A 14,747-nucleotide genomic window follows, 5' to 3' on the forward strand; every position below is an offset into this window, starting at 1 on the left:
AGTTCCAGTTTCTCCATTTTATTGCCCAGACTTTTTGAAACATGTACGCTTTTTAAGTTGTTTCCATCTCTTCCTACCCAAGCTTCTAGTTAGAATGTGTCTGACCATCTTGTTTCCATTTACAGCTCTGCTCTTCCCTTCCATAGCCCTTCCAGCCCTGGGTCTCTTTCCCATGAGCTTCTAGTTTAAGGGTTGTTGGTTGTAGCTGTGTTGGCCTAATGGCATAGGCAGACAAGGTTCTTTGGGTAAATGTGGTCTCTTTATTTACCACCAACTAAATAGTTGGAAAAATTGTTTTTTGCAAGCTTTCAGGTGCAAGCACCCTTCTTCAGGCAAAGGGAAAGTTTGTTCTAGTTTAATGCTCTTTTTATCAGTCAGGCTGATCTTGATCCCAGAAGGCAATTTCGTCACTTTTTAAAGCGGAGCCTATTCTGGAGAACAGGCCTGTGTTTGCAAATGCCTGCCAATGGTCATGCATCCCAAAGCTTCCTGGTAGTACTAATCCCCAGGGCACCCATTTATCTTCATTATCCTGTCCTGCTTTCTCCCACCTACTCTTAAGACAGGAAAAATCTCACAGAAGAACACTGAAGCTTCTGGTTCTTTTAGTGTTTTTCCCAGCCTGGCATACTTATCATTTGTGTTTGTCAGCAAGTATCTCTGGCTATTAATACCTTCTTCCTTGTTCCCATCAAGGATCCTCTTGAGACTCAGGTCTGTGTCCTGTGTCTTTGTTCTGGTAGACAGCCCACACTTCTGTTTTCCAGGATGTCCCTTGTGATTGGCCTGTCTGCTCTCTTTAGGAGCGAATCTCCAAGATCATAACCTGTGCTTTCTTCGTATTTTCATCTTTGTTTGGTTGTTTTCCTACCATTCCTTCTTCTGCCTGTGGATCTTATCCTTTGATCTCCCTTGACGCTTCCTTTGTTCTTCCTGGGCTGAGGTCACCTGTAGGTTCCATTCTCTATTCCCCTGATTTGGGACTGGCCGTCTCCATCCTGTGGACAGACTTCTCTCTTTTTTCCTCCTCTTTGATCAAGACACTAAACTGGTTCCCCAGTTTTGCTTTGCCCTCACTAGTCAGTTTCTCCCTTTGCCTTATTCTTACTGTTACATGGCTCCATGGATTCCCCTCCTCTTCAGAAGATCTATCCATCAGATCATCTATTTGGTAGGTGTCAGAGGTTTCTCATTTATATGTGCAGCAGCATCTCTCTTTTGCGTTTTTTCACCAGCTGCTCAAAATCCTGTTGCAGCTCTGTCACTGCTTTCAGCTGAATTTCTACCCCATGACCTTCTTCACCAGGAGCACCTTCAGGAGACGCTTCAGAAATGTGGAACTGGCAGTAAGAACCCATTCAAAGGTAGTAGAAACCTTGCTGTTTCTACATCCCATGATCCTTCTGTCTGTCATGCTTGGAAAACTCATCCATGGGTGTCACAGCTGCTATCTTCTGTCTTGTATGCCTTTTTGAAATAAAAAAAAAAGTCTTAGGGGAAGGAGAGGCTCTCCTGGGAACATAAGAAAACAAATAACCAAAAGGAAAAAAAAACACCACCCCAAGCTCTCCCTGATGAACTGCCCTTTTAGTGAGCACTCACTCTTTGCTGGCCCCTAGTGTCATTCTCTGTCAGACTTTTATAGCTTGGAGCAGCTCTGCCCCTACTTAGGCTCGGCTGAGAGAAGGAACAGTCACTTGTGAACATTCAGAGTCACCATGCCCTTTACACAAACAGATCCCACAAGATACAAGTGGAAATGCCACCAAACAGACCCAGCCTCAAATATTCCTGTTCACTGACTCTGGATGAATAGGGGCAGCTTCTCCCTCACCTACAGAGCTCCTTCTGAAACTCCTGTCCACTGCCCCATTAACATCAGACAGTGAGAGAAACTTTAGCTGCCAATAATTGTGATCAGCAGCATGGCATATCACAGCTCATTGTTTCCATTTTTTCAACACTTCGGATGCTCAGTCTGCAATCTGCTGAATATACTGTAGTATTCAGGTTCAGTGAACTCTGCCGCTGCATCTTGGAAGTGTGTGTTCTGGGTAGATACAGAGGGAAGGGCAATATTTTATGGGGTTACCAATTTTCAAGTTCCATTTCTGGTTGCCCAACTTGAAGCAGTTCATCCTCAGTTTGTCTATAACGGTCTTTAGGCATGTTACACTAAATGGGCATTTCAGTATCTAGGCCTTTGGTCTTGTTTTCAGATAGAAGCAAAGCAGATGTGGTGGTGTGGTCAGCTGTCACTCCGGTGGTAGCCATTTTTGTGCCCGTCCACTAAGTCAGTGCCCAGGGCTGCTGCGCTAGTTGTGTCCTCTCAATTAAGTTACTGTTTTGGGGCTTTTAAAATTCTTTCAGTTGCATGTGAACTGGGAGCAGTTAGCACCCTGTAATTCAGGTACAGGTGGACAAAAGTTAGGAAATAGGCCCCGTTTATCTCTCCGTTTCTGTCATTTCCTTCTGCTTGTTTTATTGGTTTTATTCTTTTTTGTGGGAGTCTCAAAACACTGATGGATAGCAAGAAAAAGTATTTGTAAATTCAATCAGTAGAGCTAGTCTCCTGTTTCCAAAAGTCATAGCAATCTTGGGGGGCTTAGTTCCTAAGTACCCAGCTTAAGAAAACCTCGCAGGACCTAATTTTACAGACCATGGATGCTCAGCATTTTCTAAAAAGTCAGTGCCCTCCTTCAGGTGTCTCTGGAAGATCTTGGACTGAAAACCCTTTTTAGAAGGGTGGAATCAGTGCATGTCCGGAGCAATAATTAATAACAATCTGCATTGCTGACAATCTCCACAAAGTGAGACGGCCAGGTGCAAAACAAATATCGATATATGGATAGAGATATTCTGTCCCTTGAGTTCTGCTCTGTGCATATTGATTTTGCTTCTACAAATAGATCCTGGTCCAGAGGCAGCCTCTTTGAGAGGAGTCACTTAGGACTTTGGCACACAAACAAGTTACTGAGAGAGGTAGTTAGCCATGTTAGTCTGTAGTCAAGCAAAAGGCAAGGTAATGGGGCACCTTATAGAGTAACTGAATCAGAGATGCATAAGCTTTCATGGGCAACAGCTCACTTCAGGAGATGGTATGTTACTGAAAGGTAAGGAAGGTGGGAACTTGCAGTATATTAGCTGCTCAGTGGTAACAGCCAATGTGCATACTCTTAACCCATGATAAATTAAGCCTAAACCATGGTGGTTTACCCCCTCAGTGAAAGATGCTTAAATTACTGGGGATTAACTTTCACTTACCAAAGTGAAAGAGCCTGCACATGGGTAGTTACCACAGAGCAGGTGACTCATAGTAAAGCCTCACCTTCCATTGCCTCAAGGCAATTTTTTCATGCTCAGGTCTTTAAGTGATGGTTCTTCTTGCTGTTATCTGGAGTTAATTTTGCATAGAAAAATTGTTTTTATTGCATCTTTCTTTTTGTGAATTTTATGAAAACTGAAGGGCAGGCTTCCTTTGGGTGGGCTCATTTGAGAAAAATCTCAGTTTAGTGGAGTACCAGAGGTACAACTGGGAAGTTCTGCACCCTAGCCAGTAAGAGTGCACTGGGCAGTGGCTGCAGTCGGGCTGCTGATGGCAGTGCAGTGGCCAGGAGAGCAGCAGTGGCAGCTGTTATGTTTGTGCCCCTCCCAAGTTAGTGCCCAAAATTGGTGCTCTGGTTAACCGCCCCTCTCCCCCCCCCCCCCCCTTCCTTAGTTACAGTACTGGGTTTCGTGCCTGCCTGGGTATCTCACAGGTGAAGTAAAGTTGGCAGGACCATGACTGCTTTTGCCCTGTGGAAGAGCTTGGTTAGTGGAAGGCAGTGGTGCATAAACAGTATTGGCAATTGAGAAATCTCTTTCCCTAAAGCTTTTTTCACACCTACAGTCTAACTTGAATTGATAGAAGGTCCTTGCTGTCAGTGATTCACTTGCATTCCTTCACTGAAAGTCTGTTTATAGTCTTGTTCCCTCTATTCCTGGCAGAAGTCGCTTGTGCCATGCCTCCCATCCAAAGCCCTCTCTCCTCCAGTGCCCCCATAGCTCTGCTCCTTCACTGGGCACTCTCAAGCCACAAGCATGAAGCCCTGTGTCTGGAAGGGGGTGGGAAGTTTGCTTGTGTGACTCCTGATTAACCTCATAAAGGATCGCCTGTTAGCGGATATGTTGACCAAAGTAGAGATGTATTAGAGCGATCCTTCTAAGAACTACAGAAGAGAGGTCCTCTTCCCAATGAGCTTGAAAGACCAGCAACAGTGAACCTGGTCTTGAAGACTTTCAGTGGCCAAGGTCAAAGTCAGAAGTACCTCTGTCTTCCTTCATTTGCTAGTCCTGTGTTATGGCTGTCTTCAAAATTCTTGACTTTCTTAAAAGTGAGGGGGAAGTTAATGCCACTGGCACATATTTCCATTTTATTTTCATACCACTGCTCAGGAATGTTAGACTTGAAACCCTATCAAACATTATTGACCTTGGGAACGGGCAGCTCAGAGTAGCCATTCTCAAATGAGGCACACATCTTGCTTTCATGATGATCCCACAAAAACATCAGGAGAACTTGACATCTTATTCACCCAGAGCAAAGAGCTTCATTTGGGGTGAGGAAGAAGTTTTACTTCACAATCAGATTGGTATGGACTGTGGAGGGTTCTACCTTCCTCTGTAACAGGGGGTGTAGCCCTCTTCCTTGGATCTCTTGAGTGTATTTTGACAACCCTTACAGCAGCAGGCCATTGAGCACTGTTGTTCACTTGCCTTATCTTTGGCAGGTTAGGGCCACTCAGCCTTGTTATACCTTGTGGTTTTGTCGGGGTTGACTGTGTAATTTTTACTAGTAAGTTAGACAACAGATTAGAAAGGGATGCTCCTGCTTTCAGGCAGGGGGTTGGACAAGATGACCACTAGAGGTCCTTCCAGCCCTACCTCTCCATGATCCTGTGACTTATCAGTGGCTGCAAAAACCAACACAATGAAATGCCTCCATCTTAATTACATTCCATCGCTGTCAGACATGGGACCTGAGCAGGAATTCCCATGCACTTGATTAAACGAGCTCTGTACTGACACTGGTTGTTTCCCACTCTTCATCAAAGGCCAGATCTCCCAATATGAGTAGACCATTTAATAATCGGGCCCTAAGATTTCAGCTCGCCGCCAATTAGCCAAGTGTCATTAGATGCAGAGCTGGAATGTCTCCATGTATAAACCTCATGTGAGAAGAGCAAACTATTAGCGCTGTGACAAATTGTTGCATTTAGTGTTGGAGACAGGTATACATAGAACAAATTAGGAAGCCACGGTTCCATGGTGCACATTATTAATAATATTCACATGAGGAAGGGAAGCCATTAGAGACAAACACCTCAGAAGTAGCAGGGCTTGGATATTTTGGTTCTTTTATCTAAGGGTAGCCTTAAATTCAGCATTCTCTAGATTCCTAACAATGGAGGGGATATTTTATCAAAACATTCATGATAGAAACTATCAGCTTTTTCTGCACATAAATACCTTCAACCTTAACATTTGTTTGAGCTCTTTAAAAACAGGAAGTCAAATAACTTTTGTCTGTAGGGGTTGTTACCCTTGCAGGTGATTGATGATTCATGAGATTTGCCTGTGAATGAGAGGCAACTTGCTTATCAAAATTTAAATTCTTGCCTTAGAACAGTTGGTGGAAGCTACCCTGCCTTGGATTACCCTATACCTGTTTTTACTGCTACTACTAACAAAAACAACTACAACCCTATTTCACTCTTTCATGCCTCTGTGCCTTAGAATTCACCAGCTCAGCTTCATTATGGAATGCCACATAAATTACACTGATGTATGTAAATGCAAAAATGCATGGATATTAACCCTGAAATGCAGGTAAACGTTGCTGGGTTATTATGGGGGGCTAGCAGTATCCTGTGAGGGTGGATTGGAAAAGGTGGGCATGTTGATAGCGTGGTTAGTGATCTGATGTTTCAGAGGGGTAGGAATGGAAACCTGTGTGGAGGAATAGGAAAGGGCAGGAGACATTGATCATAAGGAAAAAGGGAGTGCCTGCCTGTAACTAGCAACTTGACTGCATATGGATGAAGGCAATGCCTCTACCCGCCTGTGCACGGTGTGTGGTTGCAGGGCCAGGGGCGAATGCTGCTCCCTTTCCCAAGCATTACCTAGTGCATGTGACAAGTAGTTAAAAAGGTCCCCTGGCATTTTTCTTTCAGAAATAGAAGGTTTCTTGGTCAAACAGCAATCAGGCGATTACCATCTACTGCCCTAAAGCTCTCATTGCATTGATGTTTTGATACAGTGTGTTTCATTTGTATCCTGAACTCTTACTTGGGGGGCTTTGGGGGCAGCATCTCTGGTGGGTCTGTGCATTCTGTTTTAACAGTCACCATGTTCTGTCCCAGCCAGCTATTTTCCAGTGGTGGGAAAAATGGTTCCCATCTGTGCAGAGCTGGGTTTGAAAGAAAAGCGGTAGATATCAAAGGGTAGGGAAGACGTGAAGAATTTTATTATTACTCTTACCTCACCTTTGTGTCTCATTTACATGTTTAACTGGCTCTTGCTTGCCTCAGCTGGTTAAAGCTCCTTTGATTTGTTTCTTCCTGAATAATTCTGCCTCGTTTGATATGAAAAACTATCCTTTTATCTCTTATGAGGCTGGGAAGAGAGAAGGAACCATTCCGCAGTACTTGCTTGCTTACCAAACATCCCCAACTTCCATTCTGCCCATCTAACATGTGCACCTATTGTCTGGGACATAAGGTGGGATGGCTGGGAATTTTACACATGAATGATTTTCACATGAAAAATGCCTTTTCCCCCCTCTGTAACCAAAATGTTCGTTACTGGCGCAGTAAGGTTGCTGGCATGGCTCACTTCCAGGCTCTGGCCTCCTCACCCTCCCTTCCAGACTCTCTGGGTCCTTTTCCCTCACAGTTAGCTTTCCTGCCATGGCTTGATGTTATAGTTTCATAGGGAGGTAGCTCCCAAGAAGTGGATGCGGGTTTTGGGGTAGGTTCTTGTCTGAACCCAAGTGTTCCTGGCCCTGGTTCATTTTAATCTAGCTGGGTCCTGCTTCCTGGGGTCCACTGCATCAGGAACCTAGGTTCTCGGCCTCAGCTCTAGGTCCTCATGGTTTCTGGGCCACCCAGCCCTCTAGACGCACCCCTTGTGGGCACAGGAGTTATGCTCCCCAGTCTTTGCTATAAGATATGCAGTCCTCTGACACGTCACGATCTTTACTCTGAATGTACTTGGACTCCTACCTGTACTCAACACCCCCAGGTTTTGGGCCACAAGAGTGCTCTGAGCTGGGTGCCTCTGCTGTACCCCAGTGGTCTCCAATCCACACCTTACAGCAGCCCTGCCCTGGTTCTCTGGTTCAAATGTTAATCAAAAGAATGAGTGTCTGCTCCCAAAACATAAGGCTCACAAACACAAGCTCCCTGGCCAGAGTTCATCTCACCCTGTGGTAGAACCAATGCAGGATATTCAAGGCAGTGATCTTGTGTTGACTGCAGTGCAGGGTCTCTTTCATTCTTCTGTGGCATGAAGTCCTTTCTTTTAGGCATTCTGGATTGGCTCCTCCCTGGATCTCTGCCTCTTGTGACTCCTACAAGCAGACTGCCACTTCTGGCCCAAGCCCTGGGCCTTTTTGACTGTCCCCCTGAGTCACCTAACCCTCTGCTTCCACACCAGGCCTGCCAATCACTGCCTACACCTGGGGTGGGTGGCCATCTTACTTAAGGTCCCCTTGTGCAATTAAGTCTGTTTACAGAGTTGGACTAGCCAGCAGGCCCTGGGCTCCCTCCCCCTCTCAGTAATGGGGCAAAGGCCCCATTACCCCTCCCCCACAATAAAAAAATGTTCATGGAACCCTTCAAGTTTTGCTGAAAACCTGGTTTTCCATTGGGAAAATCCAATTGATGGTCCCAGAGTTATCTGTCTGGACAGCTTCTGTCAAGTGCATTTTGTGGCTTCAAGGAGAAAGCCAGATTGGCAAAAGCCTTGCAGGCAGCCAGATGCCAAAATGGAAACTTGTAAATCAGTCCTCTGGCAGTGGCATTTTTCTGGATATTTTCCCCTGTGAAGAATTTCTCTATTTAAGTACAGCAACAAAGGATTCTCCCAATTTGGAATAATTTTTTTTTCTCCCCCCAAAACACAAATTTTTTTGCAGGGCTAGATATCCATTTTCTAGACATCTCTGCAATTCATTGAGCCCTGCTTCAAGGCCTGTTTTTGGAAGAGAAACCATGTGTGATGGCTCCACTTTTGCAAAATAAATGTGCACATGCCTACTGTCAAACATTTGAGTAGGCCTGTTAACCTCAGTGTGGCTTATGAGCCACCAATGCGATACTGTGGCCGGCAAAGCAAGCAAAACTCTGGCTTGCATCTACCGATGCATCTCAAGCAAGACCCAAGATGTCATCCTCTCGCTGTACTCAGTCTTGGTGAGGCCACAGCACTGCATCCAATTCTGGGCTCCACAATTCAGGAAGGACATGGAGAAGCTTGAAAGAGTCCAGAGGAGAGCCATGTACATGATCAGAGGACAAAAAAACAGGCCTTATGAAGAGAGTCTGTGAGCTATGGGACTCTTCACCCTGGAGAAGTGCAGGCTTAGGGGTGACTTGGGGGGAGCTGATAAGTACATAAGGGGTGTGCATCAGCATCTGGGGGAACGCCTGTTCACCAGAGAGCCGCAAGGGATGACAAGGTCCAACAGTCACAAACTCCTGCAAGACCATTTTAGACTGGACATAAAGAAAAACGTCTTTACTGTCCAAATCATAGAATCATAGAAGTAAGGTTGGAAGGGACCTTGTAGATCTTCAAATCCAACCCCCTGCCTGGGCAGAAAGAAAACTGGGCTCAAATGACCCCAGCCAGGTAGGCATCAAGTCGCTTCTTAAAGACCCCCAGGGTAGGAGCCAGCATCACTTCCCTTGGAAGTTGGTTCCAGATCCTAGCTGCCATAACTGTGAAGTAGTTCCTACGGATGTCTAATCTAAACCTACTCTCCAACAACTTGTGGCCGTTATTCCTTGTTATCCCAGGGGGCACTAGGGGAAACAAGGTCTCCCCCAAACCCTTCTGGTCCCCCCTAGTGAGTTTATAGATGGTCACCAGGTCCCCTCTCAGCCTTCTCTTGTGAAGGCTGAACAGGTTCAGGTCCCATAGCCTCTCATTGTAGGGTCTGTCCTGCTGTCCCCGGATCATGCAGGTGGCCCTCCTCTGGACCCTCTCAATGTTGTCCACATCCCTCTTGAAGTGGGGTGCCCAGAACTGGACACAGTACTCCAGCTGTGGCCTGACCACTGTCACGTAGTGGGGGAGGATCACCTCCTTGGCCCTACTTGAGATGCACGATAAGGTCCGGTTAGCCCTGCCGACCATGACCTTGCATTGTCGGCCCATGTTCATCTTGGAATCAATGATGACTCCAAGATCCCTTTCAGCCTCTGTGCTCTCAAGAAGGGAGTTTCCCATCTTATAAGTGTGCTGCCCGTTACTACTGCCCAAGTGCAGCACCCTGCCCTTGCCAGTATTGAAACACATCCTGTTTTTGTTAGCCCACCCCTGCAACCTATCCAGGTCTTTCTGCAGTCTTTCCCTCCCTGCTAACGTGCCCATTCCAGCACTTCAGAGGAAAGTGGAATGAAAACAAAAACCAGATGAAGTGTGATTGAATTAATGGGACATATTCTAACCCAGGCAACTTCTTGTTCCCCAACCCACAATGGAATTAGTTTAAATGGGGTTGGGGGAGAACAGTATTGCCAGCCTCATGTGATTCAAGATTATGAGTTGAGCTCCAAGCTGCCATAGGATTGGCTTAAAAAATTAAGTGTCTCTGACCCCCCCCACCCTGCTGTTTAGAGCACCCCACCTCAAGCTACTGTTTGAGCTCCTTGCATCACACCTTGCGCTCCCTTTCCCCATCTCAGTGGAGAATTTCTTGCTGCTTTCACTGGCTCTAATGGCAAGGAGTGTGTGTGTGGAGTGTGGATTTCCCCCACCTCTGTTTTCCACTAGACTCATAGATTTAGCCAGATTTTTTTCTAGACAAAGGTACCGACATATCAAAGAAGCACTTTATGATTCCAGCCCTTCTCATCCAGGGTCTCTGCTGCCTCCAGTACTGTCAAGGCAGTGTAACCTGAGGCACTGGAGAACAAAGATCTTGGGTTCTGTTTCTGGTTTTCTCTCTTCTTTACAGGGGGTCACAGCTGTAGCATGAACACCATGGTCTATAAGGACCCTGTGACTTTTTTATGTAAGAGCTGCAGTCTCCACCTCAGAGAATTGACCAAATTATGCTCTGGGTCATTTCTTTCTGATGACTAAAATTCCCGGTGCACTGTCAGATGGATGTAGGATTCTTTTTCACTTTCTGTCCTTAACTGCCACTCTTATATTTCTGTCAAGAGTGAAATTGTGCCTGCATGTCTTTTGGGTTGTTTTGTAAACCTTTGTAATCCTTCATGATGAGACTCCAGAGAAGGGAAAAGAGGGGCGAAAATGCATGCTGACACCACAAATTACCAGTACACAATTAAATGATGTCGCCTTAGTAAGTTTTTGTTGTTTCCACTTTGCCCTCTCCCTTTCTCCTTTGTTCTAGTCCCCTCTGCAGTTCCTATGATGCATCAGGTGAGCCGCACCACCAGCAGCATCACACTTTCCTGGCCACAGCCCGACCAGCCCAATGGGATCATCCTGGACTATCAGCTGCGCTATTTTGACAAGGTGAGTGTGGGGAAGAAGGAAGGGATAGCTGCCATCCAGGGTGAGCATGGGGCAGAGAAAGGGAAACCTCTCTAGATGGGAAGTTCAGCTGGAAATGGAAAGGAGCAAGGGGAATGTGGACACTTCAGATGTAGAGAGAGAGGAAATGTGAGGAAAAGCTGAGACATGAAAGGCTCATATAACATTGCATCTCCCATCAGTGTTTTTCAGCTGAGTAAACTAGAGGACACAGGTCGACAGAGGAGAGATCACTGGCTTAGCCAGGAGCTTGGATAAAACCCACTTGGAAGAGCTTAGGGCTGCTGGATCCAGGTTATAACAGGGACCTGCAGTTCTCAAACTTTTCTCTATAAGGGGTCAGGCTCATTTCAACAGCAGTGGCACATCAAAGGAAAATCCCATAAGATATCTAGGCATCCCCTTCTCTGGCTGGATAGAAATCTCCAAGAACCCTTGTGGGGAGGAATGCTTGTCCCTTTGAGTTTCATCAGTGCTGCTGCGTAGATGGGCCTTAGAAGTTTGGAATGTGTTAGGTGAGGGCATAGGATAGTGTCAGGTCTTGCCTGCTGTTCATGAGGTGTTATTCCACCCATTGCAGGGTAGCACATGGGGCAGTGTGGTTATCCTCCACCCATGTCAATCATGTCTCCTAACTTGGAGCTTGGTGGATACAGCGGAAGGTGCTTGTAGGGTGGTTCATGCCAACTCCCCCTCCTCAGCTCTGCTCATCCCACTGGGACACGTATACATAATCATACATGACTGTTCCTTCCTCTAGCAGGGAGGGTCTCCTCCAGTACAGCTCCTTCTATTGTGCAGCACAGCATATGCTGTTGCATTGGATTCTGGGAGGGAGTTGGCTGAATACAGTGGTCACAGGAGGCAATGTTTCAGGACAGGATGGAAGATTTTTTAAATGAATAGCATCTCATTATGGGAAAGTGTAACACCAAGTGTGACACCTGGGATTGGAGTGAGGAATGAGGCGCGCTAGCAGAGCTATGTGGGAAGCCCATGGCTGGGATAGCAGGGGGCCACAGGGCAAGAACTATTTTGGGGGAGATTATACTTATTTCATGAGATGTGTTGAAGGTGGATGGGGGCTCACATTTGTAACCTCCACTGATCAGTGATTGGGTTTCAGGCAGAAGATGAAGATAACTCTTTCACTTTGACCAGTGAGACCAACATGGCAACCATCTCAAACCTGAGCCCAGGCAAGATCTATGCCTTCCAGGTGCGAGCTAAGACGTCTGTGGGTTATGGGCCATACAGTGGCAAGATGTATTTCCAAACCCTCATAGGAGGTGAGTGCTGCACCTGCGTATGTTTAGTTGTGCTAAGAGATTAGACAGTGATAGGGATGATACTGCCTCGGGTGGCAGGGGATGGACTAGATGATCCATGGAGGGCCCTTTCAGCCCTGCTTCTCTATGACTCCGTGTTCCCAACCTCATGCCTGCAGGCACATGGCTCTGACCTGCACACACTTCTACCTGTGCCCAGTGGCTCATGTTCCCAACATCCCTCTGCCTTACATCCCTACTCACATTGTACACCTGCGTGCTACTCTCTTTCAGGGTTACTTATCCCACACAAACCAAGACATATATTCACAGGCAAAACTCTGTGCTTGGCAGGGTTGCCCTCCATTCATGGATAGAACAATGTGTCACCTGGTGACAGCTCTGCGCCTGGGATCAAAGGAGCTGGGTCAGGATGACCTCTTTACATGTGCTCCAGCAAACTGAACAGATGAGGAAGAGTGGCAGAGGGACTCAGCCCAGGCACCAGACTTAGCTGACTGCTCCAGAGTCATCAGATCTGGGGCAAAGTCAGGAGAAATGGATGGAGGGAAGACAGGCTTTCCAGGGGAGGGAGGGAGGGAGGGAGATGAGCAAAGGAGGGAGCAGAGAGACTAAAGGAGGCGATGGGAGTACCAGTCCGAGGGTGGGGGAGGTATCAGGTTTCTACTTGCGGATTGGGAGTTGGAGCTGTTCTTTGGGTGAACAGGCAAGAAATGCTAACAGCCTGTGTCCTCTGCATGTGTGTCTCCCTTGCCAGGGGAGCGCTCAGAGATGGTTCAGGACCGACTGCCGCTGATCGTGGGCTCTGCACTTGGTGGGCTAGCCTTCTTGGTAATTGCTGCCATTGCCATCCTTGCCATCATCTTCAAGAGGTGAATCCCTTAACCTGCTTGTGCCCAGCACCTGCACCCAAGTCCATGAAGCTTTCCTACCCGTCCCTTCCTGGCCCTACTCCAAGGGAAACCCAGTACTACTGTGCAGTCAACCAAGTGCCCTGTAAATCCTGTCTTGCTCTGCCCTTCCTCAAGCAAAAACCCCATCCATCTTTCCCCTCAGAGGGCCCAATCTGTTGGTAAAACCCCCATTGGGAAATGAATGGGGAACAACAGGGAGGCTAAGAAGCAGTGATCACTGGATCTTGGCAGCCCAGAGATTGAAATGGCAGCCAAGAAAACTGGAGAAGGAATCTAGCAAACAGAGAAACTGCAGGGAGGAAGTATTAAAATCTACTAATGTGGAAGGCAGCTGGGGAGCCCCAAAGTGCCATTAGCTAAGATTCAAGAGACTTGAGTTCATCTGAAAAAGTATACAAAATTGCACCCTCCATGGCAGCGTGGAGACTCGGTGTTAGTAATGTGGGTTAGAGAAAGCAATCCTCACTGCTGTGCTCAAAAGAATGGGACAGATAGACAGGAGTATAGGGTTGGTCACCATTTGCAAGGAAAAGAAAAGGAAGACAATAAGAAAAAATAGATGAGTTCTGGGCTGTGACACTGAGCCGTGGGAGATTTTGAAAGGTGAAAAACAAGAACCCATCTACGTGTGCCCACTGAGATTCACCCAGGTTTGAACTATGTTCTTAGACTCCCCACTGTGGGTTTCTATGTCTTTGGTCCTTTTTGTGCCTCCTGCAAAAAGGGATATTTTAGCTTCTCTTCCAGTTTATAGCAAAGTATGTGTATAGCTGCATAGTCTACTGTAGAAAACTAAACCTAGTTTTGCTTATTTCTTGCGGGGAGGGTGGGGGGGGTTTAACCTTTTTAACATTTGTTTCTTTTGTGTTTTTTCTGGGGTTTTTTTCTTTTTGTTTGGGAGAGAAAAGAATTAGAAATGTTATATTTACACTGTAGACTACTTTTGTATCTCTGAATTGTTAAAATATAATTTCATGTTACATTGGAAATATGTGATAATATGTGCACAACTCAATAAAGCATTTATTTTTTTTTTAAAAAAGAAATTAGAATGAATTAATATGAGCCAAAACTGTCACTGGGGAGGCGACTAAAAGTATTCTATAAATATATCTGTAGAAGAAGAAATGCCATAGAAGAGTAGGTCCACTTAGACAAGAGAGAAGTAATTAAATTAATAGTGGCTTGGAAATGGCTGATGTCTCAAACCGTTGTTATTGTAAATGTCCTTTGGACATTTGGAAAAAAAAGAAGCCCTTGTAAAAATAGCTGTTAAAAGACCAGTTTTAGATCTAAAAAAAATACATGTATTATAAATATATATTACACAGTGAAAATGTCAATATACATTTTCTTGACAATATACAATTATTGCATGAGGGACTACCCATGTAACCTAACATTCATTTTTGAAAAATGATGGAAAACTAGAGGGATATCAGAAGCCTAAGGAAAAAAGCAAATGTAAAACTGACCTTCAGAATTTGAAAGAACAATGAACGATCCTGTCAGTTATCATCCTGTAAGGCCAGCTTTTATCCTTGGGAAAATATCTGAGTACATTTCAAGAGAAAAATAACTCATGCACTTATGTAGCTTTTACAGAAACGTACAAAGTCAGCATCAATGTTATTGAATAATGGTGCACAAATATTTTTGCTTGATAGAATTACAGTTAGTGGATGGTTGAAGACATATTAATTATCTGTAGTTTAGTAAAGCAAACTGATACTGCCTTTCATGAAATTGTACTCTCAGATTCCAGTGGGATTGG

The 14,747-nt window shown here is 45.6% G+C and overlaps 1 protein-coding gene across 1 annotated transcript in view; it reads left to right on the forward strand.

Moving 5' to 3' along the window:
- The window catches only part of LOC102567866 (ephrin type-B receptor 5), a 113,029-nt gene that overhangs the window by 85,181 nt on the left and 13,101 nt on the right, over window positions 1-14,747 (forward strand). Inside the window, exons 7-9 of the mRNA XM_006271790.4 lie at window positions 10,628-10,752; window positions 11,897-12,059; window positions 12,817-12,931. Of these exons, the coding sequence (XP_006271852.1) occupies window positions 10,628-10,752; window positions 11,897-12,059; window positions 12,817-12,931 (403 nt within the window). The remainder of the gene's footprint in view (window positions 1-10,627; window positions 10,753-11,896; window positions 12,060-12,816; window positions 12,932-14,747) is intronic.

Source organism: Alligator mississippiensis, chromosome 4 (genome assembly GCF_030867095.1).
Source record: "Alligator mississippiensis isolate rAllMis1 chromosome 4, rAllMis1, whole genome shotgun sequence".
In the NCBI taxonomy this organism is placed as follows: domain Eukaryota; kingdom Metazoa; phylum Chordata; order Crocodylia; family Alligatoridae; genus Alligator; species Alligator mississippiensis.